Below are 25,470 nucleotides of genomic sequence, written 5' to 3' on the forward strand. Positions count from 1 at the left end.
GTTTTTTGGTTTGGTTTTTTTTTTTTAATTATAGCAAGCAGAAAATACGTCATATAAATCCTTAATGCTTTAAGTGCACACTTTTAGAAGTAAACCACCTTTGTTATGCATTTGAAAGGGACCAAGGTAATACCGTTAGGAAATGAATTTATCAGGAAAAGGTTTCAAAATCTTTTTACAAGGGTAAAGATACTGACCTGCTGGGTTGCCTTAATGTATTCCAGAGTGTGTTTAAGATGGATTTTGGAAGTTAATTTATCCAGTTATTGTGATGTGAACTGTATTAGAGACACGTTTTAGTAAAATGGGTGTGTATAAAAAGTTGAGTAGCGAGAGTGCTCAAAAATAGTTACTAAAAAAAATTTAAGTCACTCTTTATTACTGCTGATCTACATGGTATATGTAAAACACACACTCAAAAGTGAATTGATTATCTTTCTGACGTACCTGAATCCTTTTTCTTAAAAAGAGGAGAAAGTTCACAAAGTTGTTGCAAAAATGTAACACATTTTTATTTTAAACGGTCATCTTCAGGTAGCAGCTATGCTTAAATTGTTCCGATTTCCTCATAGCCTAAAATACCCTGATTACAGTGTCTAGTTTAGAAGTCTAAATAATAAATAAGAGCTATTATTTAAAAAAAAAGAAAATATATTTAATTGTATGTCAACATTGGATCCCATGGAAAAATGCACACATCTGTATTTAACCAGGTTAAACTATAAATGTCTATGGAACATCTGGAGTTAGTAAAAGTGATGAAGGATAGAACACTGGAAGTATCTTTGTTACAGCAGGGGCTACTGTATAGTTCTTGCTTATTAATCCAATCCTAGTTCCTCCATTAGGTTTGAATTACAGAACCACACGCTAAATAAAAACAGTAAAGGAAAGGTGAAAGAAGACCAACAGTTTGCAGAGTTGAATTTAGTTGTCGTCTTCTGGCAGACTCTTCCTCCTGTGTAGTATCCTAGGGACAGCCAGCCAGGCTGCGTTCTGAGCTGCTCTCGTGACATGCACTGGGCTTGAATGTCTTAAAATTGTTTTGGCATTTGGGATTAAAAAAAGGATTTTTCTTTGTTCTTATTTAATGAAATGTTTATGGTAATAATTTTCCATATAAGTTGAGCACTCAGCAATATTTGTCCTGGGAAAATAGTGATTTGATTATTGAAGTAGCCTAACGTGCTACTCATAATGAGTGAAGGAAAATAGTTGCGATTTTTCTGTTAATATTTTTTTAACCATCTGATATTTTAGAAAATGACTGGATTAACTGAAGTTGTCCATTGACATAAATTTTTTTCTTAAAGTCTCTAAAGAAAATGGTAGTAACTACCTGAAACTTTTAATTGTTAAATGCATTGTTTTTATTATTGAGTGTAAGTATAGGCTATTAATAGTTGTTCAAATATTCAAGCTTTTTCTTGCTGACTTTAGTCAAGCAAAACTTGTCTTCATTGGGAGTTTTGCTGACTAAAGACGATGTAATTGCCCAGTAATTAATGTAGTTAAAAGATATCGTTCTACACGTAGTTTACTCTTTGGAACCTGAATGTTCAGCCTGTTTTCTCAGCGTCGCCAGAAGGGATCACTTCTGCATAGCAATTTTTGGATAAATTTCAGTAGTTCTCTTTAAACAGTGCCGTTTCAAAAGCTATTAAGCTCTGTGAATATACAAGGTCCTTGTTAACTTAAATAATTCCATGAATTCTTAAGTATATTATATACAAGTTCACTACAGTTTGTTATTATTTTGTTCTTGTATGTGTATTCTACGTGCATGGTAGTTTTATACTTTAGGATGAATATCTGTTAGACATGCATTTATTTCCAGTTTAACAAAGGTCTTGGAGGATATACAAAATTGTGATTTAAAATGAATTACACGGGAGAAAGAACAATTAGTTTCCGTTAGACTGGGAAGATGTGGAACACTTTGAATTAGGCACACTGTGATGAATGGAGGCTTGTCTGCATATATTGGCTATACTTCATAAACTTTGTGCATCCGATTTATTCTGCATCGTAGCTGTGAGGCAACGTTTGTTTTATGAATTATCTATTTTTTTGTGTGTGTGCGCATGCTAGTGTAACATGGGGATGGATATCCTTACTCCTCTAATACCACATTTCGCAGCAATGGCAGCAGTGATGGCAGAGAAGTACTGTAGAAGGCACGGGCGTTTTGAAAGTGGTCGATGTCTGCTTAGTGGCATAGCAGAATATGGGTTTTCTATTTCTGGAAGGATCTGCGTGCTAAGCATTGTTATATGATGGTAACTGCTAATAGAATCGAGGAGAAGTTGTGCAGATCTTGGAAAAGAAAATCGTTGGGTTTCTGCTTCTAGGGCATGCCTGGCATGCTCCCTGCCTAGCTTTGTAGGCTAGCTAGGGAAGGAGACAAAACGGAATGGATTATAGGATGGGTGGAGAATCTGGCTGGTATCTTGTCGTCTGTCTGTTTGTTTGGGGCTGCGGGGAGTTCAACTCCTCTTGAATGGGAAATAATTTTTGCTTAATTGTTAACTGATGAGTAATATTCCTGATGTCAATGTCCTCATCACACACTTGGTACTTAAATTACTTAAATGTCCTGGTAACTTGCTGGATATGGGACCTCTTAGAAAATGTCTTCCTCTTTCTGGAATGGGCACGGTAGTGCCTACCCATCTTTGTCAAAAGCTTTGGGACTAGAGAAGAAGAGTATTCTAGAAATGCGTAGTAGGTATAAAGAATCAACTTGGAGAAAGAAATTATTTTAAAGCATTGTGGTCTGATTGAAAAGAAAAGGACTTAGGTGTTGAGCCCTAATCCCATTTTTATTCTGGCCTCATCTGTGATCTCTGCTTCCAGCTTCTTCCTCGTATTACAAAGGCATCAGTGGCAATCAACCTTTTCCTTGAGAAGTAAATATATTTTTCTTGATTGCAACAGAGAACATGCAATTATGATAATACCCATTTGGTCAAAGGTCTTGTGATGAAAGTGTCATGTTACATGCTTAGGAGTAGACCAAAAATGAAGAAGAAAAAAGGAAAGATAATGTGCACAGACATTCTGGCAGCAGTGTTTTCTGTTGGAAAGCAAATTAGCATTTTTGTTTTACTTGTTCAAGGATTAGGAGTTGGATAATGTGAAACCTTTCCAGTTTGCTTCGTAAGCGTCATACGAAAATGAATTTAAAATCATATCTTGAGTTGCTTCTCCATGAGTTGAACCTTCTCTTTAGGAGAGTATGAAAAATCAAATTAATCTGCTTGGTGTCTGAACAAAAAGTCATTAAGTCTTCTTTTCAAGTATTGGTAAAAGGGGAAAAAGGCACAATGAAGATGTATTCTTCTTTCCATGTGGAAGGGAGTAATGCCTGGTCTTTTCTGCTTCTAACAGTATATCCAGAGCTTGCAAAACAAATGATTAAAAGTTTTTTAAATGAAATCCAGTGTTTGGATTAAACTTTCATAGAATCTGAATTGGTTTGGGGGGGGGGGGGGAAGGGGAAGAATATTATTATGTTTATTTAAGGTGTTCTGTTTCAAGAGCAGCAACTGAGGCATGTAAAATCACTAAGGCTTGAAAATCTGAGACGTAATTTTTATTCTTTTTGATAATACCGTCTCATGTCAGAGAAAGAGGTTAATATCCTTTTCTTGCCTCAAATTAGTACCATGTCCCTATGAGAAGTACTGTACTTCCAGCGTTTGGAGGAAGCTGAGGGAAGGAGTTTTATTAATTGGAAAAGTGAGTTTTCCTGTCTATTAGGAAACATACAGTAATAATAAAGGAATGCTATTTATTTTTATTTAGTATAATTGGTATCACATTTTTTGCATAATAGAGTTTTGCATAATAGAGTTACCATGTACTAGTGATTTTTTTTTTTCCATGTATCCATGGTCACCTGTCAGCTTTTCTAGCATAAATATAGAATAATAGTCTGTAAACTCTGACATTTTGTAGTTTTTGCAAACTGTCTAGGCACAAGTTAAACAATATCCCTTTCATAATATTTAACTATCAGGTTTACTGTGGATCCTTTGTATTTTGACCTTTGCTATTTTAGTTTTAATTGAGAGAAAAAGCTGCATTTTAACTTGGTATCAAAGTGATCTACTGAATTTTTAAGCTTTGTTTTTTACATGAAAGATTCCTTTTCCGGTGGAAATAGTGTTGGTTTTTAGAATCAGTGATTCACTCAGCACCAGATTTTCCTAGGCAGTGCATCGTGCCAAAAATCTAGTATTCTCCTGTTTCTTGTTTTTTTTTTCTAAAAAAAACCCCCAAAAACCCAACTTTTTTTTTCTGTAAAGGGTATATTATTTCTTAATATGTAAGAACTTGAGCACTCTTTTATTAGCATTAATGACATTTTGTTTGTACAAGTTACCGTACATCCATATGAGCATATATTCAAAGACTTCTGTTTTTGTTTGACATGTTGTCATATTAAATTGTTGCTATGATGCTCTAACTGTTACTAAGATTGTGTCAAACCTTCTATTTTCAGATATCTAATGCTGTGACAAAGTTCCCTTGAGGCAGAACTTGGTGGTTTTTACTCTTGGAAAGCTTCTGCCTTCATCATACAGACACCTCTTTCTAAGTTCTAGTAAAATCACTTTAGCGTGATTTGCACGTAAAAAGAATCAGTTGCATTTAGGAACATTGGGTATTAACAGAAAAGAATAGAGAAGCAGAAATATTTTAATTGTTAGTCTAAGTTCTTGAAGCTTAGTAATATTTTCAGTGGAAATGCATTTGAAATACCTATGACCCTTCTATTTTACTTTTAAACCCTCTGTTTCTTAAGTTTATCAAACATGGGCTATAGAAGAAGGACCACTGTTTGTCGTAGCATTCCCAACAGTGGATGTTTTTGTACCATTAATTTCTTTGCTTCCAGCTAAAAAAGATTATGTTACGTGAATAAGCACTTTACAGAAGTTAAGCATGCAGTTGAGTGCCCAGTTGCATGAACTGTCTGCAGCTGATATCCGGCTCTTCTCTTGAGAGAGAAGCACTAAGTAGCAAAGCACTGTATCAAGGCCAAGAGGGAGAAATAGACTGAGACTACTAAAACTGGCTCAAAAAGCCATTCATTCATTATGAAACGTTAAACTTCCTTTTTTCAAAAAGAATTGCTATGTGTAGATGTCTTAACCATATTCACAGTCAAATTGTGCTATTTAATGATTGTTAGGGAGGTTTTTGAACAAATTAATGAATTAACTAAGTTTTCTGTTACTTTCAGAGAAGAAACATCCCCATGCAATTTTTCTTGTCAAGGTTTTTTTTCTTAATGCTAAGTTTACCTCAGCCTTCTTCAAGAAACATCTCTGTTGAGTACAGAGATTTATGTAAGACATTTTTTCTTTGAACTCATGATGGAAATATTTCATTAGGTTTTTGCTACTTTTGTCCCTCCTACAACAGTGAAGATTTCTAGAGGTACTCTTTCTCTTTCATGCTTCTCTCTTGAAGTTGGTTCATTTCCCATTAGCAAACCCAATCCTAAAATGATCCTGGACAGATGTTGGTAGTACAGTTCAACTGAAGAACAATCTCAAAGGTGGATTCACTTTTTCACAGCCTCTACTTCTGGATTTTTTAATTTATTTTTTTTTTTTACTATACTATTCTAGATAAAACTGAAAGTATTGACTCATAGACCATGCACGGAAGGGACATCTGGAGGTTTTCTAGTCCAAACCTCTGCTTAAAGCAGGTCTGGTTAGAGCAGGTGGCTCAGAGCCCTGTCCAGTTGAGTTCTGAGTATCTTCAGGGATGAAGAGTCCACAATGTCTGTGGGCAGCCTGTTCCAGTATCTGGTCAGAACCGTCACTGTTCTGACTTTTGTCCTATGGATCTTGTCCTAATCCCTGTGCAACTCAGAGAACAGCCTGACTCTGTCTTTTAGAGGACTGTGTCCAATTTTGTGGTCTCTAGTACAGTTAGAATACTTTAAATATGAGAGTTTTTAGCCTACTGTGGTCACATTTGCTCAGGCATTTGCAGGGCCATTGGTGTCTGATCTTTGTGACCTAGCTAGAAGATGACAAGTCACACTTTTCTTACCTTTTTTTGTAGAATACAAACTAATTTCCAGGGCTTCTGATTATCGTTATCCTGAAAAAGGGTTACCGAGATTGTTGATCTGGACTTGATGTTGATTAATTATAGATACATTGTATTGCCTAGCTGTGCATAATAGAAATGTTAATTCCAGTTTAATTCAAGCTACTTTTTGAGGGTTTTTTGGGGGCAGATGGGAGAAAGAGGTTTTTCCTCCAGAAAGCACAATATGTTTGAATTGTATCAGCTTTGTCAGACTTCTCACAGCAGTTTATGTACATTTTGTAAAAGTGTGTGGCTTTTGAAGTAAAAAGATATTTGTGATAGAGAAAGTTTATAAAGGGACATTAGAGAAATTGAAAAATTAGTTAACTGTGTGATTCTTTATTTTTATAATGAAATAAAACCTAGTATTTCTTGTTCTGGTCACAAGCAAGCAATTATGGTGAAGACAGAAGACCTTGGAAGGACTTGCTATAAAATCTGGAGTTACTGAAGTTGTTAGAATTAAGGCTTGAGAAAGTGTCTGTAGATTCTGGAGACAAAGAAATAAGCTGAATAATAGGGTAATATGATATTTCTGCTGGAGCTGATACAGTTTTATTTGAACTCATCTTTGAAAATCTGGAATGAAAAAGTTGGTATTTTCTAAGTGGAAAATTCTTAAAGTTAGGGGAAGCTGACAAAGAATCATGGGCAAAAATGTAAAAAAGGTCCTTGATCAAGAAGTGCATGTGTTACTATAATTACTCATGTCAATAGGTAACCCTCTGGAATTAAATCCATATTTGTCTTGCTAGAGATAATTTTTTTTTTTCCTTTACCATAGATAGATCCCAATGACCAAGACATTTGGAAGCCAAAGTGTAGAGACCTTTTCTCTCTTCAGCCTTTTAATTGAAAATATGTCCTAAAAGTACCACTGTGATACTTGCAAAGTCTTTTTTCTGAATGATGCTATCCTCTGACTACTTATGGTTACGCATGGAATCCCCATGTGGTCCATGGCTTGTGGTCTGGTATAGAGACAAAAATGGTACATGCGTGTGGTAGATCTCTACCTCAGGAAATACTCTGAAGTCAACCTCGGCAATTATTTCTGAATCACAAGCAGAGTAGTATTTCAGACGTTGGCCTAGGGTTTGCACCTTTTTATTGATCCAGGAGAAAGCACTTCTCTCTCAATTTATGTTCATTCTTTCCTATACATAAATGGACACGATGTATTCGGTGATTTTACATATATGTAGAGTTCAGGAACAATGAGTGAAAGTTACGCAGTTTCTATCTAATATTGCACCTTCTTTTCCCCACTAGTAATTTCTTTTTCTCACGGTCTATATATCCTTTTATGCTTTGTCACTCACAGAATACCATTCTAAATTACTCCAGTGCACCATACCTTTTACAAATACATTTCTTAATAGCTTTTCAGAGATCAGATTTCACAGAGCATGGTTTTGGTAGTTTTCTGATGTTAGTTTCTTCTAGGATATGTCTGAGGAATTGCCAGTTCTTGAATGCATTTTCCACATGAGGCTGTGGTGGTTTTTTCCTCTCCTATATCTTAGGTGAATTTGAAAACCAGTACCTGCCTTCTCTGTAGGAGCTATCAGTGCCCCTTTTCTTCTTGTGGGTAAAAATGGAACGCTCGCTTTCTTTTCTGTGAAGCTGTATCTGATCTAGGGAAATGAGATGGCATTTGCACTTTATTGCTTTTTCTTGCTTTAAGCAGTGTTTATAAAAGCCAGTAGCGTATGCTGAAGAAGAGGACCCACAAGTTCTAAACCACAAATTTTTGTGGAATTGATTCTGCAGATTATCCTAATACCTGTTCCTGTGGAATTTCAGAGATTTTTGCTCATATTAGCTCAGTACCTTTCAGATGAGAATATGATTTGTAAAGAATATTTTTATTCCAATTTCTTTAATAAGGACTATATCAAGTTAAAGAAGTTTTGTTTTATTTGTGATTTTATGCAGTTGTTGAAAATTTTGCCACCCTTATGATGCTTATAAAAGGTATATTTATTGGTGTTTAACATTAAGCTGTGGTTTGTTGCTCTTTAAAAATTCTTTTGTAAATAGAAGTGGGAAAGGCGGTTGTAGAAGTCTTGCAGATCGCGTAAGGTGTTCTTACGTGAAACTGATACAAATGCTACAGCTTTTGCTGCTACTGTTTTATTACATACAGCACTGTTACATTAAGTAGTGTTATTTGCAAATCAGTCATGAAGCTAGGTATGAAATACCATATCATAGGATATAGAATCTTACATACATACAGAGTTTTATAGGATCTGGATCTTTCGGTCCAAGAGGTGTCTCCTGAGAAAAGGACTTAGTGGTAAAAAAAAAATTGTTATTGGTTGGGTTTTTTTTGGGGGGGGAAGGGGAGTGTTTGTGGTTTTTTTGTTTTTGTTTAATTCTTAAATTCACTGTAGGAATTGATAGAAAAGTTTTAGCTATTGGCTTCTATTTTACATATTCCATTTTGTGTAAATCAATCCTTGACTTTTATTGTCACATTCCTTAATGTGCTGTTCTCATCTCTAAGCGTTGAAACTTTCTTGAGACTTCAGAATAAATGGATAAATGAATAGATGACAAAGGTGAATAGGAAAAGAAAATTCTCTGGGTATCTGCTCTAGTGTTTGACTGCTGTTGCCTTGTTAGACTGGAGTCCTTGCAGATATTATAAACTTGACTATATGTGGCCTTATACAGCCTGATACAGTGTCTAAGGTGGCCTTGCTTTCAGGTGGAGTTGCATCAGGTGTCCTCCTGAGATGCTTCCCAAACTAATTTTATTCTGGTTTTCCTTTAAATTGTATTGGTTTACTTGGGCTGTGTAAAAGAATTAGTTACAAAGGGACAGACTTGCATTTTTCTTAAAAGCCACATAGATTTCAGTTTAAACAATTGTAATGTAAGCAATTGTACTGCAAAACATCACCTATTTTACATCTGCTTGCTCTGTTTTTTTTTTATTAAAAAGGTATTTTATTTAGTAAGTGTTTATTACATCAGTACTGGGATTGAAATGAGCCAGCCTCGCTTCCCAGAAGAAAATTGCTGTGATGTGTTCTGTGTTGTTGTCTTTTTCTTTTTCCCCATAACCTTGAAGTCTCTTCCTTTAACATGTGATTGGGCATGCTTCTGTTGTGTGTTCAAATACAGGTACTAACTGCCATATTATTGTGCCTTTCAATATGGAGCCGATATGCATACTGCTTCATGGGGGTGGGCATTTCCTAGATGTCCCATTATATGACTAAATACACGCTGTAACATGATGGAGAACATTGGCATTTTGGTGGTGCCTGATTTTTTACTATCTCATGATAGGGGTAGGGCATACAGCCCTTGAACAACTTTGTATAGAGTGGTATTGGCTGTTTGACTGAAAGATAAAAGGACAATTGTTTGAGTGAAGAAGTGAAATACTCTTGTTTCCGTCTCAGCATTGCATCTTAGATGTTACAGGTTCTCAGTCCCACCATCTAACCACCTTCTTTAACAACTGGCATGTACAGAAAGACATAAGTTTGTATACCTACAGGGATTTAGATACTCTACTTCAGGAAAAAAAAAATTTAGGCTTTCTTTTTGTAATGGAGCATGAAAACAAAGTTTGCATCTCTTAATATGGAGAGGATGCTATATGCATTTGGCAACAGTTCGTTGGTTTGAATAATATTAAATGATACTTTCCAAAGTAGTTAATTTTCTCCTTTTTCTTAAAATTTTGAAGCTGTGTTTGCCTTGTATTGTTGTTAAAAATGACATAAAAAAAAAAAAAACCCAAACAACCCAAACCAAAAATTGAGAACCATAACCCCCCTCACCTTTCTAAAAGTAGAAAACGTAATTGATTTTCCAAGTTTATTTGGGCATTTCATTCTCTGAAATGATAAAAAGCTTGTATTTCTATTTCTTCTTAAAAGGTCTTCCTAATGTTTACCTTCGTTTCTAGCCAGAAGTCTTATAGATATCTCATTAATGAATCTTGGATAAGCTATAATTTTTTAATGAGCACTCAAAGTAGCATATTTCTTAATAGTAGAAGAATGTCACAGAATCACAGAATCACTACAGTTGGAAAAGACCTGTAAGATCGTCAGGTCCAACCATCAACCCAACACCACCATGCCCATTAAACCATGTCCCACAGTGCCACATCCACACGTTCCTTGAACACCTCCAGTGATGGTGACTCTACCACCTCCCTGGGCAGCCTGTTCCAGCACTTCACCACTCTCTCAGTAAAGAAATTTTTCCTAATATCCAGCCTGAACCTCCCCTGGCGCAACTTGAGGCCATTTCCTCTCATTCTATTGCTAGTTACATGGGAGAAGAGACCAACACCCACCTCTCTGCAACCCCCTTTCAGGTAATTGTAGTGAGTGAAATTTCGTGTATCTCTGGGGAAATAATTAGCCTAATTTCTTATGTATCTGATTTATTATATTTTTGGCACACTTTAAATTTCTTATGGAAGTCTTGTGTTAATTTTCTTAGTTCCAAGATTTTTTTTTTTAAATCCTGTTTAGTGTAATTACTAACGCAGTCTATTTTTCAAGTTGAAAGACAGTCCTAAATTCCCCTTGGTCTCATGTCCTCATGGTCTTGTGAGGTTAGCCCCTGCTCAATTGTATACTTTCCTTGTTAGATACAGACGATAAATACTGAATATTTAATGCAGAGTTTAGGAGCTGTTAAGAGCTTTCCCGTTAAACCAATACAGAATACTCTTTTTCTGTAACAGGACTGTGAATTCTGTTCATTAAATAACAAACCACTAAGTGAATGTTAACCACATGGATCATGCTATCTCTGTAGGAATTTTTTCCATTCAATTTTACTGTATAGTCAGCTGCTTTAAGAAGAGAGGAAAAAAAAAAGTCTGCAGAAGCTTTTCATTGCAAACAAGGTATTGCTATGAGGCAAATTACAGAATTGGAAGTTACAAAAATAAAACACTAAAAGGATTGAACTCTCCATTGATTTGATGGATTGAGAATTACTGCATCGTATTGTTTCATTCGTTTTGGAAAAAAAAAAGGCGCCTATGTTTCAGTACCTCATTACAGCTGCCATTTTTAGAAATTGATACCTGACAGATACGCCGGAAGAATTTAGCCTTACTGCTAGGAAGGGAAGTTAGAATTCCTCAATCTCAAAAAAACCCCAAAAAACCCAAACAACCTGCCAGTAGCTATTGTTTAATTTTTGTTTTGATAGTGCACTTTGGTAATGTTTATATTGTTTTTCATGCCACTGAATTCCTGGCCATAATAAATGGAAAGTATTCCTCTGGTTATGGTCTAAGTGTTATTAAACAGGTTACTTATAGTGCTGAGATCTCAAGCAGGAGTGAAGTGAGAAATATAAGTTTTATTTTTTTAGAAAATTTTACAGATGCTCTAAATTTATTTTAGTTTCTGCTATACTGTACATTCATATTCTGGTCTTTCTTGGGCTATGTTTCCTTTGGGATATGTGTATTCTGTAATCAAAAATTTCTTATTAATCGCTTAGTAGCTGCTATAAGTTGTTAAGATGCCACATGCTTATCCTGCAGCTGTGATTGGTATAGATAAGGAGAAAAGCCTGTATCAGCTGGGTAAAGAGAAGAAAGTTTGTTCCTGTTTTGAAATTGCTGTGAGATGCTTGGAGTTTTGGCAGAAGAGCCATGAGGAAAAGCGCATGTGAGCTCGTTAGAACTTTTGTGATACAGAAACTTCCCGTCTGTTTTGCTCTTTATCAGTATATATGCTTTCTAAATGACTACTTTTTTATTTTATTCTATTGTTTTTTTTAATCTCGTGCTTCTTTTGGATAGGCTTTTTGGAGCCTGCAGTTTTGGCCAAAGATTTATTCTTCACATAATGCGGTCTATGTTATGACCGGTGAAGAAACAGCTAATAAGCCTGTCCTGGATAGAACACATGAATGAGTCACTTAGTAAGCATAAACATGCGAGTAAAACTGATACGTTGTCATAGGTAGGGGTTAACCACCGGCAGTGTTTGCCAGAAATACAGATGCAGCAGCCCCACCCTCAGCCAGCTCCACACATACTGTTCTGACAAAACAAACAGCAATATGCTCTGTAAGTTGTTTCTTTAAAATGTACAAAATTCTGCAAGTAAGTTAGCTACTTACTCAAAATTACAGGTCAGGTAATATATTGTCCAGTTGAATGTACCTGGCAAAATTAGTTGTCTTTATTACTGAGGCAAATTTGCATTTGATTTATCAAGGAATAGATCGGGACTTGATTAATTTGAATTATTAAGAACCAGAAGTAGACTTTTAAGTGAGTGAAGAATCCTTCTTAATTCACTGTTTGGTCTCTCTACCACTTTTGCCATTTGGATATGAAGAATACCAGGATTTCTGGGGGGATTACAACATTCCTTCTCCTTCTAACAGTTGGAAGGGGGAAGAGGGGCTTTTTTCCCAGGTTACATTTTTCTGTCTTACTCCTTGTGAATGGCTCCCGATCTTCCTGTGTATAAACCCATGATTTTGCTATGTCTGTTAGGTAAGTGCATTTCACAAAGTTCTCATGACCTCTGTTAAGCTGATGGTCAGGCTTTGGTGACTGCATTTTATGTAGGAGAGCTTGCAAGCACCTGAGATATGTGCAACTGTCTGTGTTTGAGTTGGTCATAGAGAAGGAAGTCTTGAGCAACCTGATCCGAATGCAGTGTTGACCCTGCTTTGAGCAGGAGCTTGGATTGTGTGACCTGCTGGTCTGAATTCTTGCCTAAATTATTGTATGGTTTGATGAATACAAATTTGTGGATAAAAATCTACTGAAAATTCAGTGACTTACATACTGGTGATCCATGACAAGTTTCCTTCTTTTCACAGGAGTGTGACTGGAGAGCTTCTCAAGCCTTTTAGGACATGACTGTCTTGAGAACTGTAATGTTTTGGAAATGGCCTGGGCTGGATGACCTACTGTGTCTTTTCCAACCATAATTTCTATGAATCTGTAATTTTGAGGTTGACTTCTTGTTGCCCAATTTTACAGTTACTTAATTCCAGTATCAGGCATATCTTAAGAGACCACATTTAGTCATGGTAAGACTGTGTGGGTTGTTTCGTCTTTTTGTGTTATTTTTTAAATCCTTCTGCAGATTGTCAGCACTCAATGTATTCTTTCCTATTCCGGTGCCACAAATAATGTTCCTAGTCTGTGAGGAAAGAAAAGTCTGATTACCCATTTTGGAATAGATGTTTGATTAAAAAATGCTGCTCCCAAAATTGTTGCAGTTCTACATGGTGTTAGGCTAGTTCTGTTTGTTTATACCAGAAATGCATTTCCATCACCAGAATAAGGGGTGCGATTGGGAAATTGTGTATTTAGTCATATTTTCAGCATTGTTATCAATTAAGTTTATAACTAATTATTCAAACATTTTTTAGAGCTAAATGCACATATACTTTTGAGGGCTATGCAAGACACCTAGCTAAAAATAGGCTTGGTTAATTCTTTTTCTAAACAGTTCTTCAAACATTGCTGTGGCTCTGTTCCCTTCTTGCAGAAAGCACCCTTTTCTTTTTATGCAAGAAGAAACATCTTTTTGGAAAGACATCTCCTAGTAAGAGCTCTTGCACTAACAGTCTTTGAAAAGAACATCTCAGCCTTTGAGTTTTGCAGTGCCCTACCTATATCAGCATCCCTCAGGACTTAATCCATGTTCTCTATCCTATTTGCTGCCTGCTTACTTGTAAGACATACTGAGTTTGCCAGTTTCATTCTGATTTTTACTTTTTGCCTACAGCAAACAAAGCACGTAAACAAATCAGGATTTCTTTTTAGTGGACTAAAAACTCAGCTTTGTCTTTGAAAACAGAGGTAGATGTATGAATATATATTAGATGTACACAAATAGCAAACAGTCCTCCCTTGCTGGTTGAGAATCACTCAGCCTAGAATTCCTGTGGCTTCTCCAAAAAACTGGAAATTGGAGGATTAGCAGTTGGGTGTGAAAACTCCATTGATACTGCTGAGACTTGCTTGAGGTCTGTTTCTCTTTTATTCCATTTAAATGATGTGTGGAATAATTCATAGATTAATCGTGCTGTTACAGCCATGAAATGTCTGTGTTAAAGTTTGTGGAGTAAGGTAATCTTAGGTCAAAATAGTCTTGTGATCATTACCAGACTTATGAAAACTGTATATGAAATGTAATAACAAAGATGATGGATTCAATAACATGTTGTTCTCCATTTTTTTCTTTTGCCCTACATCCTTTTTCTCTATCAAAAGTTACTTCTGTTTTATGTATACATAGGTTCTTATAAATTTTTGTGTAGGGGTTTACATTGCCTTCCTGGAAATCCTCACTAGTATTTAACACAGTTTTGCCTACAGAGGCTTCTGTCCTTTATTGCCTTATGTCAGCGCGGCATTTGATGATAAATGAAAGTAGTTAATCACTTCTTGGAACATTATTTTTCATATTTTGTAGATATTTGTTTGCCTTTTTTAATTAAAAAAAAAAAAAACCTCTCCATTTTAGTGTGCCTTTCCAAAATTGCTTTAATTCCTGTTGTACTCCTTTGAACTTGTTCCAGTTTGTCTTTTTAAAACATAGTGCTGAATATGGAATGTAATTCCTCCAGTTGAGACATAACCAGTTCTGAGATGATGGGAATAATGTCTCTTGCTTTTCAGGAAGAAAATCTGCTGTGGTCCTTTGAAGTAATTACTGGGGTCCTTTGAAGTAAATTTGGGTAGAGCCTGTAGGACCTGCTGATGTGATACGTAGTGTATAGATGAAATACCTATTTGTCTTTCTAAGGGCTCTCTTTCTCCAACTGACTGCTGTGATTGCTACTTGAATGCTGCATTTTGCAGTACCTATATAAATCACCAGTCTGTTTTGGAGGGTGTTTAATAGTAGGTAGCGTGGATACGTTGACATTGTCAGTTGTTTGTGCATTGCTGTCTGCTTCAGCAGTGGAGTTTTACAGATAGAACTTCCTTTGCTATCATTTGTGTGTGTTATTTTTTAGAGTTATATATTAAAGCTCTGAATATTAATGGAATACGTGAATGTTTGACCAGTTAACATTGATGGGAAAAATAGCCAACTACCTTCTTACTCTCTTAAAAAATAAAACAGCACAAAACCAACAAAACCCCTTGCAGTCCCTAAAAAGATATTTAGTTCTTATACCACATGTGAATATTGGACAATACTCTTCTTTAATTTAACCAAATCTGTCTGTTTACACTGTGATAGTGGTGATTTGAACTAAGTTTGTCAATAAAAACTTGGGAATTAATTTGTTAAACTTTGGAAGATGTGTGTTTGAATTGAAGTCTGTCTTGGTAGTGATTTCCAGCAGTGGATATAAACTCGAAGTGTCCCCTTCTGACATTCTAATACTTTAATTTGGAGATTTCCTCCAAACCCTTTGAGTTCTTCTGTTTCTGAGCATGTGCTTTCACAGTAATAAAAGTTTCTCCAGCCTATAGTCTGTTTTAACTGAAGTCAATTAACTTTACAAATAGAATGTCAAAATGTAAAGACCCTAAAAGTTTTTTGGTTCATTCTTCATTCACATATCAGAATGATATATTTTTTTTTAAATACATATAATACCCTTCTTTGAACAGCCATGTGTATCTTGAGTTACTTTCATTAGCTGAGTAACTTACCCTGCATTTTTGTAAAAGGAACTGCAATTTAACTATAAATATATCAAAATGCCACAGAATTCAGGGCTACAACTCAAAAATGCTGATCAGTTTGTAAAATCTAAATCAGCCCCTCCATGAAACCTAGGGAAAGGACCTCTGTGGTAGCAGAAAAATTTCCAGAAATTCACCACAGTCTTTTTCTAAGTTGCAGTTTGTGCTGATGTTGCCAGACAGCTAAGAAGAGATGGGAAAAGCAGGAAATCTTTTTGGAGTTAATCACAGTGCTGATTTGGAAAAGCAACTCAACAATGGAAAATATTTTTATATTTTAAATCATAAACACAAAGCTATGAAGTACATGGTAGATCGTGATTGTATTAAATTGGATCGTCTTCATTACTAATGAAGAAAATTCTTCATTTTGGAATCTGATGGTCAGAAGTCCTACTTCCTGGACTACTTTTTTTGTTATATATCCAGACTAGTTACTTGCTGTTTTCGGTACCATTTGTTGAGGTATTGGGGACTTGACTGCTATATTTGAGAGGAATAGATACAGCTTTTAAAGTACCATCTTTGTTTTCCTGTCTTGGAAAGCTTTTTCTACATACTTGCTTTCAAAAGATGTTTGACTATATTGATGGGCAGTGCTTATCTTTTCCCTTGAAGATATTCAAGTCCCATCGTAAAATACCCATTTTTTTCATTTATCTTGATCAATAAAAAAGTGCTTCTTAAGAGAGATCTTGCAGTTCTAGCCCTTGCATCCTCTATGTCGAAAAAGTTCTTATTTAGGTCCTTTGATCTTTTGCAGAACTTGTAAATTAGGAAGACTTCAAGTAACCAGTGGAGATGAGTACTTGGGTGAAGGGCTGAATATTCATTTCTAAATGAGAAGGTGATGAGGTTATGAAGAGCACATAGATGAGCTAGGTAGCATTCATATCCAAGTGAAGGTGTCTACTCATCTGTCACATAACTGAACTAGAAATACATGAGTCATTTTGTCTTTTGACTCCTAGTTGATCATAAAATCAGCACAGTTCTCTTACGAGACTGGCTAATGAAATACACCCATTTTCCTGCAGTGTAGAGCATTGTATTACTTCATACTGCTGGGCTTTTAGGGTTTGAGCACAGTGACTTGTTCTACCCGAGTCTGTCCTTTAAAACTAACACCATACCTTTGGTTTTAAAAAGTTTTTATTGCTATTTTATGAGTAAAGGGGATATAACAACTTAGTGGTTTTGTTTTTGTTTTTAAATCAGGATTTCTGCTATATTCTGGTACCAGTTGAAAGATGGATGATGATGACTTTGGAGGATTTGAGGTATGTTATTTGGATTCCTTAATTTTGAAATTTAACTATTTTCAACTACTTTTATTGGAATTTATAGCATTTTCTAAAATATGTAACAATAATTTTTTTGTGTTTCTAGGCAGCAGAGAGTTATGAGTGTGGAAATGGTGAAAAGCAGACTACATCACCTGCTATTGCTTGGGCAGCATTTCCTACAGGTATGGATAAAATCGCTATAAAAATTCTTAAGAATGTATTGCTGTTCTTCTGTATTCACTGTAAATATTAGTACCCAGAAGGGTGTAACACCCTTCACAGTAAAAGAATGGGCAGCAGTGAAAACCTAGCATAAGAACGTTCCTGAGTAATTATTTTGGGAAGCTGCACTTCTCAAAGTTACGCTTTCTTGAGGAGTGAAAGAGAAGTACAGTTTATCCAGTTCAAAGGCTGATTGGCATCTTGTGGGAAGAAGAAACGGAGCTTCTTCGCTCAAAGGATATTCTTACGTTTGAGTATGGAAGGTCTGTTGCAATTGATGGGAAAACATACAAAAAGTAAACTTAAAAATAGGACTTGACCATGTTGCTTCCTCCATATTTTATTACTGTAAAATCTTTATGTGACTTTTTAATGCAAATGTTGCTGTGAATAAATTAAATTATTGCAAGAGGATCGATCAAAATGCTTGTTAGGCTTTGGCTTGTAAGTTAATGTTTTTAGTAAGAGAAATAACTGAATTGTCTGCCCAATGTTGTTGTTCTTGTCTTACCAACTGACAAATTTCTAGGGTAAAGTTTGCTGAAAAATGTCAGAAATTCAAATGTATTATGGTGCTACTGAGATGATTTTGATAAATTTGGAGTGTGATAGCATTATATACACCCAAGATTCGGTGAATTGTATGGAGGAGTACGTTACTCATAAATTTCCTGCATATCTGATGTTTGTAAGGTATAAAAAGTTACAGAACGAAACACTGATACCTGTTGCCGTATTTCTCAGTGTGCAAGAAGTAATCAGAAATTATTTTGAAGGCCCCAGTGTTGATTACAGTGAGCAATTTTGCCCTTGAAATTTGTCTTGGGCTTCTTACTATCTTTTTGAACATCGATTTCACTTTTTCAGTAGACTTACAGTATGATAAAACGTTTATTGTTGTGTGCAAATAGTCTTTTCTATGCAGTACTTCAAATCAGAAAATGTTTATTAATTGTGGTTGCTGGTTCAGAAAGGGAGAAAAATAAGATTTGTACAGCAGAAATATTGTACCGTTCTTTCCCCTTCCACCAGAACAATTACCAGAGAGTGGGCACCTCTTTCTGTTAGGCTTCTCTAGCACCTAGTGTCACCTCATAGGGAAACACTGGTTTTATTCTAAATGGTAAAAGTGAGAAGAAATTTATTTCTTTTTATCTCTCATGGTTGCAAATTTGAATTAGAACCTGTCATACCAGCTGCTGTAGAAACATGGAAATAGAAAGTAGGGCTGGTCCGAAGACAGCTCTCTGGGAAAGTATGCGTTATAAGCATGAGGGAATGAGCAAGTAGTGGAAGAAAAATAACATGCATTTGTGCAGTCCTGTTACTTAGGTGTCTTTGCTACTACTGTTAGCAAAGTCCGAAGAACTGCCTGTTGTCTTGGGTCTATTCCTTCTGATTGTTTAACTGAGGTAGAAACAAGTAGTCCTTCTTATTTAGTGTCGTTATGTATGTGATGGATTTCCTTTTTTCTTTCCAGCCTGGGGAAGTACCAAAAAGTATCACTACTGTATGCCCAATGTCTGGGCTTTGGAGAAATCTGAGAGAACTACTCAAACATCAGTGTTTTCTTAGCTTGGATTCAGTAAATGTGTTCGCAAAGTTGAAAAAGAGGAAAATCTGTTTAAAAAAAAAAAAAAACAACAAAACACTTTGGGAATAAAAAGTTATTTTTTGGAAGGGTAAGACCTCTCTAAGAACAGTAATGAAGTACTAAGTCTTATGCTTAAGCCTCAGACTTCAATACAGTTCAGAACTGAAAACAAAAATTTAAGTTTTTAAGAACTCTAAAATAAATTATGGAATATTCTAGTGCCTTAACACTAGTCCGCCTGATTCCCAGAAGAGATTCAAAGAAGCTGACTGTATTAATTATTATGGCTGGCCAGAAAACTCATGATGGTTTCTTGGTTTGTTATTGTAAGACACTTTTCAGGGGGTTTTGCTCTTTGGATTCATAAACTAACTTTTTTTTGAGGAAAAAAATGTAACAGTTATGCTGTTCTCAAGTAATTTTGTTTATTGAACATTAGTATTAATATTTAAACAGAGCTATTTTTTAATACAGTGGCCAAACCTAACTATGAATGTGTTATTATTGACTTCAGAGATGTTAGTGGGGGCAAGATACACTTTTTTGATTTAAGAAAGTAACTGTCATGTATTGTAGACTCTAGAATGGTCCTTGCAACTGATAAGCAAGATACTTCAATGAAAGAAATAATTAAGTCAGTTTTGCTTTGTTCCTTCTTCAGATGCTTAGTAGTAGAAACACATTGTTACGCAACTTAATAAAAATAAGGTTTTAAGAGTGATGTCAGTTTGCAATTCAGTAAGTGTGTACTGGAATCTTGAAGTGCCTACTTTTTTTTAATTATTTGTTTTAGAGTTTTTTCTTCGTGAAGAAGAGATGTACAAACTGTCAATTTTCTTGTACTTCTGTAGGTGTCAGGTTGTGTACCTTTATGTGCCTGTAAGGAGAATCTTGAAATTTAGCACTGCACTTGCATGTCAACAGATTCTGGTGTTATCTCTGCTTTTCTAAAGTTATGAATAATATGTCTGTTGCTTATAGTGAATAGCAGGAACAGAATCTGGGTCTCTACGTGCTGTGTCAGTGTTTCATTTTGGCAGGAATTCTTCTCCGTCCATCAGAAGGAGCTTGTGTAATGGGACTGATGGAAAAACCAAGCAGATCTTCACCAAAGGAGGACTGTTTTGGCCGAGATGGAGCCTCTTGAATCTATCTGTTGTGGATCATTTTAAGTAAAACAAAAGTTGTTTTTAAAAAAAAAAAAAGACAAAACAGGGTGAGAGATGCTTTTTCAGTGAAATTAAGACAGAATTTCCATCTGCGAATGGGTTGGAAATGCAGTCTCAGCAGGTGTTGCTGATTCAAGCTGTGCAGATTCAGAATGATTTTGTTTTCAAGTGTTAGGTGAGACCAGATTCATGGTGGTGTTAACTGTGGATGAGGTGGAGATTTTTTTTAGCTTCATTTTGTGAAGAAATGGAGCTTATGCTATTTTTTCAGTCCCTGTTCTCCCATTACAGGTTTTGAATATGTTGCTTAGTTTTAGTGAAATCGTTTATAGTCTCAGTTAATTACAGTTCTCCTTTTTTTTTCATCAGGAACTGAGTAATGATACAGCTTGACCTGGTGCTTCACCAGAGGAAAGGAAAGCTGAATCCAGTCACTATAGATTCTATAGAAGCTGTCTGGTGTTGAAACATAGTTGGAGATTTAGAAGAGCTATAGCCTATAGCTACCACCTAGGACCACAGGAGATGAAGGAACTAAAAGAACTAGGGGACAAGAACACAACTGTATGGAAGCCAGCACTAAATAATAAACATCTTAATTTCACTGTTTTACATGACCTAGGTGACCTCCATTTGTTGAATGGAAATGTAATCAGTTCAGTCTATGAACTGGAGAGCTGTTCAAATGCCCAAAAGCTGAATTCAGCTTTTAGGGTGAGCTTGAGTAGCTTCTTTGTGTCCATCCATTGTATTGACCAAGTCTCTACTGACTGTAATGCTCACGTAGCCATGTAAGTTTACATGTCTTAATGTGGAGCCATATGCATTCCCAAGTTTCATTGGTTTGGCTGCTTACAGGGCAACACTCTTTAATTTTCTTCTATCCTTTGGCTACATACATTAGAAAAATTGTTAGGTTTTTTTATGTAGCCTCCAGTGTGTATTGATGCAAGGTTATTTTACTTATTAAATTTTGACTGAAACGTTATTTCTGTACTTCCTGGGGCAAAGGTGTGTCAGAGGAGCTCTATTTATTTGCTTAAGTTCTTTTGGGAATCTTTTCTATGCTTTCTGTCATGTCAATATGCTTACTTACTGTAAGAAGATTGGAGGTAATATATACAATTTCGAAGCTCTTGATTTACCCTTTGGATTAATTTGGCCAAGTTTTATGTTTGGTCTGACAGTGAGAATTCTCAATGCCTGCCTGAATAACAGAACATCCTCCAAATTACTGGAGAAGATTTTTCTCCTTGTTCTATTACTCTTTCATTAACAAGGCAGGTGGACTGTATATATGCAAAGCCTATTTTTCATGCTTCAACTAAGAATTCAGTATTTCTGATGGTCTTGTTTGCAGCATTGAAAGAACAGATGTTTTGAAGTCTATACAATATGAGATGGGGTGATCTGTGCTAGTGTGCAGACATGTAAGCAGACATCTGCATGGCTTGAAAGGTGCTGTTTTCAGCTGTTGTGTTGAAATGGTTGCTTTCAGTTGTTTCTTTACATAATAAATTTTGGTGTTCTGCAGAACACAAACATCTTGACTTGGGAGGAGTGGTGGAGGGGTGGGAAATTGTAGTAAGAAACTAATACATCCCTAAGGAGGTTGGAGGGAATTGGTTTCATTCCTTGCCATGATTGGACAGGGTTCAAAGGTCTTTGATAATGGTATACAGCCTCATTTAACTCTGGAATGGTCTTGGATTTTGTTTGCTAACATTTCCATTACCTGGGATATGCTGCTTTGAAAATGAGTTAATAACTTTTCAGATTTGACTATCTAGAATTTACATATGGTTAAAAGATTGTCTTGTTGCACGTTTATTAGATTACACACCACCTCCCCTCTCTCTTGCTTGCAGTTGCCAAACTGCTTTAAAAGACAGTCATATTGACTGAATGTTTTGGCAGTTTTCTGGAAATCGATTTCTTTAAAAAAACAAAACCAAACCAAAAAACCCAAAACTGATGGGAATGAGTTCTCAGTTTTCTTCTGTTATGTAGTCATTGAATACAATTGATTTGTTTCTGAGGTTCATCTAAATAGTTGCAGTGTTGTGAACTTTTGGTAGCTGTATACAAGTTTTGCTTAAATAAGAAGTTAGGAAATAAAAGTAGTATTTCCATATGGCCTTAGATTTAAGATGTTGGAATAGTATATGTAATTACTTATTTTCTAGAGTAGTTTGGCTTTGGAAGAATAAAATGCGGGGAAGAGCTTTCTGCTGTGAATGATAAGAAATCATCTTGAAAGCACATTAGAGTGGTTTTTCCTCCTCTCTGTATGTTGATGTACTGCTGTAAGCTGGTATGTGTAGAGAAGCAGCCATGTCTTTCCTGTGGATAGGAGGACATTCATGCTCATTGAAGTCAACGGAGAAATTGCTATCAACTTCAGCATTAGGTAGACGTTTACCTGTTGATCCTAATTCTATTTACACTTTTGGAATTAACACTGACTTATGTTTTGCTTCTTTTTGAAGTCTGTATTCCCCAACAGATGTGGAAATGCACCTCATTTTGGTGAATCGGTGATCTGCAAATACAGAAATTAAAAGTGTTGGTTTTGGAAGGGGAAAATTCCTAAGGAAACTACTAAAACTTCTGCAACTTTGCAGAATGCTATGCATGCCATCTGAGACTTTTACAACATTTGTTATGGGCATATTGGGTGTCGATATATATTAATATATCACTCCATTTGTTCTTTAAGCAATTTAACCCTTTCTAATAGTTATCCATTTACATTGCGTTAAAAGCATCTAAGTACAAGAAATACTTTGTCTATTTTGAATTAAATTTATTAATTGTTTATTTTTGTTTTGTGGGAAAAGATGATTTTTTTGGGGGGGAACAGATTCTGTTCTTCTTTCATAAATTAAGTTGTTTTCCACTGTCAATGATAGGTTAATTTTATTGGGTGTTTGCTACTTACGGGTTTTAGAATGCATTTGACACATTCTGTTGTGTGCTGGTTTGCTGTGTATTGGCAAAAGTAAATTGCTTGGTGTCTGTAAATACAGTAATTCTCAGTTTGTTTTTCCTAAGCCGCTTATTATGTGGCATGTAGATCCCTGCGTTCTACCTCTGACATTACAGTTGACAGAAATTCCTGCCTTGTAGAATGTAGTTTCCTGTCTCTTAGAGTTATGCTTGAGCAACCATATGTGGGGCTGGGATTTAAGCAGATCACTGAAGTTTGGACACGCAAAACCAGTCTTCAGCTTTCTATCTGAATGTTACTTTTAACTGAAACTGTTCAGTGATACAGTTTACAGTGTATACAGTATAATTTAAAGGGTCATTGAATTGTGTCATCGAAGACATGGGTAGTTGAGGGTGGAAATTTAGTTTTTGTTTCTTGGTTTTTTTTTTTTTAACAGCTGAAACCTACATGTAAGGGGTACTGTGCTGCGAGTAGTTTGCAACATTCTGCAAAAGTATGTCAAAGAATTATTATATGGTCTTTTGCTCAGAGCCCTGCTGACATATCATCTCTTCATTGTTGGATATAAATAACATCCAATGTTACTCATGTTTATTTTTTCAGTGGTATATTTCATATCTAATGTCTTCATTCTGAAGCTCAAAAGTACCTACTCATATGGAATGTTGATTTAACAGTTCACGTTCATCCACTTGTTTTTGTTTTCAGAATTTCTGATCCCCCAGTGATTGTAATAATTGTTTGAGCTTCGTTACTGGGATAAAGATACAGACATTTTCTTGCATGAGCAAGATTGCAGGCTGTTACTGATCTCCGCTTCTATTAACAAACTGCATGATTTTGTTGGTTCTTACATACAAACCTGTGACAGAATATTCTTAATATTGGGAAGCCAAGGGTTCAGAATTTATGAGATTTTTTTTTTTTAAGTACAGTTCTGGCAATAACATATATTTGCATCTTATTTTAGCCTTCTTGGGCACTTTCGCTATACCTGTAATTGAGTACATGCTGCTTTTCTTTGTAGTACTGCAGCTTTGATCAATGAACAATACCAGTTTTCTTTGGAAATTTTTCAGGACTATCAGACTCCTGCCTTGCTTACTGAAGAAGTTAGAGGAGATGTATTGCATCAGGACAGGACACTGGAAAATTATTGTCAGAATGGCTGTGTATCGTAGTAGGTGGTGCAGCAGTTGAAGAGGAGAGGATCTGTAAAGTGGTGCTGAAAAGCCAATATCCATACTAGATGTGCTTCAGGAGTTTTATTTCAGGCTAGCGTTGGCCTGGTCCTGTGGACTTGATTGTCCATTAGCTGTTGGAGTCTAGTCAGGTAGTTTTATCAGAGGCAAGTTTTTGTTTCAGGGTTTCTGAAACTGTTCCATTATTACAACTAAGGTATGGTAAGCAGGAATGATTGAGGAGTCGTCTTCATAAGCGAATTTTGAGCTGAACTAAAATGCTAATGCAATTTCACCAGTATATACACAAGAGGAAAGAATTAAGAGTGCTTGGATTACAGACATAGCACATGTAATTCTAGGAATGTCTAATTTATGAATCTTTAACATTGCTGAAAGTGAAAAGAAGGTTTTGTAAAAAAAGTTGTTTGAATGATACCTTGGAGAGTTGCCGCCTTTTCTTGTCTTCTGCAAGGTCATGTATTTAGTTGAATAATTTTAAACCACAGTGTTAAGAGGTGGTCACCAGTTGTTGCTCCTCATTTCCTAGGCTTTATTTTGACAACTTAAGAAGCGGGTTTTTGTTTCTGTTTTTTCTTCCCCCTCAAAATGCTAAGCATTCATTACTATAACTGAAATAACTGGAAGCTCAATTGGATTGTAGAAGGTTCACATGAAACTATTATCTGAAAAATGAAGTCTTATGCCTAGTATTGGCTACCCCAAAATATGTGAATACCTTAAGCTTTAATCTCTGTGAGTCTCCATTCCTCATCTGTATTCAGACTCAGTTTCTTTTTTTGCTTTTGTGATCAATTATTTATGTGGGAACTACACCTGTACTGTTCTGTTCATCACCAAAGGAGGAACGCTGACACCACAAGGATCAGTGTCATGTTGGGTTTTTCCTTGTGAGTTGACAGGATGTCAGAGCAACAGCTTGTCTGCTCGGTCAGAATTGCCTGGTACATTATTTTACTTGGTTTTCCATCTGTTGGAAATCGATTTCAAACTGAAATTCAGGGTATTAAGTGATAGCATAGAACTGAGACTTTACTGGTTTTTTAGAAGCAAAAAAGGTCATCTTCTCTGTCATCTCACTGTCATTTGAACTAACAGAGTAGGTAATAGTTATAGGAAGCTGCTTTGTAAGCGGACATTTGGAAGGGTAAGGGAGAGACGAATCAAACACTTTGGTGGATTTCACAGATACCTTATGGTCCATAAAGGAAGCCTAAAAAGTCTGTTTATTTTTTTTTTCCCCACGTGTCTAAA

At 35.8% G+C, this 25,470-nt stretch overlaps 1 protein-coding gene across 1 annotated transcript in view; it reads left to right on the forward strand.

The window, feature by feature from the left end:
- Positions 1-17,014: 17,014 nt before the first annotated feature.
- Positions 17,015-25,470, forward strand: part of CCDC91 (coiled-coil domain containing 91) — a 127,414-nt gene continuing 118,958 nt past the window's right edge. The window contains exons 1-2 of the mRNA XM_059816607.1: positions 17,015-17,070; positions 17,180-17,258. Coding sequence (XP_059672590.1) covers positions 17,041-17,070; positions 17,180-17,258 — 109 coding nt within the window. The 5' untranslated portion in view covers positions 17,015-17,040. The remainder of the gene's footprint in view (positions 17,071-17,179; positions 17,259-25,470) is intronic.

Source organism: Gavia stellata, chromosome 4, assembly GCF_030936135.1.
Source record: "Gavia stellata isolate bGavSte3 chromosome 4, bGavSte3.hap2, whole genome shotgun sequence".
NCBI classification, from domain to species: Eukaryota; Metazoa; Chordata; class Aves; order Gaviiformes; family Gaviidae; genus Gavia; species Gavia stellata.